Raw genomic sequence first — 2,826 nt, forward strand, 5'->3', positions numbered from 1 at the left:
CTGGCAGGGTTCAAGGCCAGGTTGGACACAGGGGCTTGGAGCAACCTGCTCTAGTGGAAGGTGTCCCTTCCCGTGGCAGGGAGTTGGAAGTGGATGAATTTTAAGCATCCCTTCCAATCCAGTCTGGGATTCTATGCCCTTGCAGTCAGGTCCCATAGCTCTGGGAGGTGATGCTGAGATGAAGCTTGTGCATCCACACGCCAGTGCTTACCCACCTTTGCTCTCATGTTTTTTCATAGAAAATCACAGACAACATCAAAGGGAAGGTGTGCAGCATGGCCGTTTGTGCTGTGGCCTGGCTGGTGGCCCATGTCCGCATGCTGGGCTTGGATGAGCGGGAGAAGTCCCTGCAGATGATCCGGCAGTTGGCCACCCCGCTGTGCAGTGAGAACACGTTGCAGTTCTACAATGAGCGGTGAGCTCCAGTGCTTCAGCCCTTGTGTGGTGCCATCTCCTACCCTTCTGCCACCTCCCAGGGCCTGCATGACCCCATCTCTCCATCTGTCTTGCAGCGTGGTGATCATGAGCTCCATCCTGGAGCACATGTGTGCAGATGTCCTGCAGCAGACGGCCACGCAGATCAAGTTCCCATCCACGGGCATGGACACTATTCCGTACTGGAACCTGCTGCCCCCTAAGAAGCCCATCAAGGAGGTGCTAATGGGTGTGTTCACCAAGGTGCTGGAGAAGGGCTGGGTCGACAGTCGCTCCATCCACATTTTTGACACCCTGCTGCACATGGGGGGTGTCTACTGGTTCTGCAACAACCTGGTCAAGGTATAAGGTGGAGGAGGGAGGTGGCTGGATGGCAAGCCCAGGACTGCTGGGTCTAGCCCACACTCTTAGTGCGCAGGAGTCCTGGTTGTGCCTGGGCTGGTTGCTGTGCCAGTCCTGGGTGCTGGAGGTGAGCCTGTGCCTCCCTCAGCCCTGCCTTCTGCCTCAGGAGCTGCTGAAGGAGACACGGAAGGAGCATACACTGCGGGCTGTGGAGCTTCTCTATGCCATCTTCTGCCTAGACATGCAGCAGCTGACACTGACCCTGCTGGGTCACATCCTGCCCAACCTGCTCACAGACTCCTCCAAGTGGCACACGCTTATGGATCCCCCGGGAAAGGCCCTGGCCAAGTAAGACCCTGAACCTGTGGGCACTGTCTGCGTGGGGGTGGGTTTGTGGAGATAGGGACATGCTCTGTACTGGGTTAAGGGTCCCAGCCATCCAGTTCCCACACTGCTCCTGGCACAGTGCTGACAGGAGTGGACGTACTCGTGTCCTGGGCCCCATTCCTTGCTGTTTCTCACCGAGGAGGGACCTGCTACATCCCATCCTTCCACGCTTTCTGGGCTCTGCCACCTTCTGTTGCTTGTGGCAGCACCTTGCAGTGTCCCTGCTCTGTCCCCAGGCTCTCCGTCTGGTGTGCCCTGAGCTCCTACTCCTCCCACAACAAGGGCCAGGCCTCTGCCAGGCAGAAGAAGAGGCACCGAGAGGATATTGAGGTGAGTCCAGCATGGAGCAGGGTTTGGTTGGAGTCTGTGCAGAGCCTGGAGTGGGTCAACTGCCCAGGAGAGAGGGGACAGGATCCCCCCTTGGAGAAGGGCTGATGGGGCTGAACCCCCTCTAACCCCCCAGGATTACATCAGCCTCTTCCCGCTGGATGATACGCAGCCCTCCAAGCTCATGCGCCTGCTGAGCTCCAACGAGGAGGACGCCAACATCCTCTCCAGCCCCAGTAAGTGTGGGTGGGGTGGGAGCTCCTGGGGAGGGGACTGACCTGCTCCGGAGCTCATTTTTGGGTGTGAAATAGGAGCAGCTCTGCTCTGGAGGCAGGCTGAGAGAGCTGGGCTGCTTCAGCTTGGAGAAGAGAAGGCTCCTTAAGGGGAGACCTTAGAGCAGCTCCCAGTGCCTAAAGGGGCTCCAGGAAACCTGGAAGAGGGGCTTTGGACAAGGGCCTGTAGGGACAGGACAAGGGGAATGGCTTTAACCTGCCAGAGGGGAGATGGAGATGAGCTCTTAGGCAGAAGTTCTTCCCTGTGAGGGTGCTGAGGCGCTGGCACAGGGTGCCCAGAGGAGCTGTGGCTTCCTCACCCCTGGCAGTGTTCAAGGCCAGGTTGGACACAGGGGCTTGGAGCCACCTGCTCTAGTGCGTGGAGCAGCCGGCTCTGGTGGAAGTTGTCCCTGCCTGTGGCAGGGGATTGGAGCTGGATGACCTTTAAGGTCCCTTCAACCCAAATTCCATTAAATGTATGTTAGCACAAAACCACTTTTCTTCTTGAGCTGGCCAGATGTAGAGCACTGGAGTGTTTTGCTGAGTTACTTAGTCTGGAGCTTTTGCACTTTGAAGAGGTCAAGCTCTTAATTTCTCTCATCTGAACAGCTTAGGACAGGGGATGAGGTTATACCTTCCCTTGTGATGCTGCCACCAACCCAGTACATCACACAAGGTGCTCAGGTTTTGTTAGGGCCCTGTCACCCCCAGCCAGCCTATGTGGGACCAAGGACCTGATGTGCTGTGTGTGTGAGGTTACATTCCCGTTGTTTGTGGCTAAATCATGACATTCCTGTGCTGTTAACAAGAAGCTGATGAATCCCCACAGTCACGTCTGTGTGTCCCTGCTGCTTCCCTCCGCAGCATGGAGCTGTCACTGCTCCAACACACATTGTCTGGACTCCTGGGCACTGAGTCAGGAGGGTCCTCGGTCATTGATTCTGCATTATCCGAACCTCCTCTTGGTTTATACACATCAATCAACCTGTGTTTTTTGTTGGCTTCATTACTGTTGAAATATGGGGTTTTCCCCTTTATTTCACTTTTTTTTTTTTTTTTTTTA

The 2,826-nt window shown here is 55.9% G+C and overlaps 1 protein-coding gene across 1 annotated transcript in view; it reads left to right on the forward strand.

Annotated features, from left to right (window-relative positions):
- Positions 1-2,826, forward strand: part of MED24 (mediator complex subunit 24) — a gene marked incomplete at its 3' end in the record, with an annotated part of 17,647 nt that overhangs the window by 13,437 nt on the left and 1,384 nt on the right. Inside the window, exons 18-22 of the mRNA XM_010017918.1 lie at positions 240-415; positions 513-777; positions 944-1,125; positions 1,401-1,494; positions 1,628-1,727. Of these exons, the coding sequence (XP_010016220.1) occupies positions 240-415; positions 513-777; positions 944-1,125; positions 1,401-1,494; positions 1,628-1,727 (817 nt within the window). The remainder of the gene's footprint in view (positions 1-239; positions 416-512; positions 778-943; positions 1,126-1,400; positions 1,495-1,627; positions 1,728-2,826) is intronic.

Source organism: Nestor notabilis, unplaced genomic scaffold (genome assembly GCF_000696875.1).
Source record: "Nestor notabilis isolate BGI_N333 unplaced genomic scaffold, ASM69687v1 scaffold16807, whole genome shotgun sequence".
Taxonomy (NCBI): Eukaryota; Metazoa; Chordata; class Aves; order Psittaciformes; family Psittacidae; genus Nestor; species Nestor notabilis.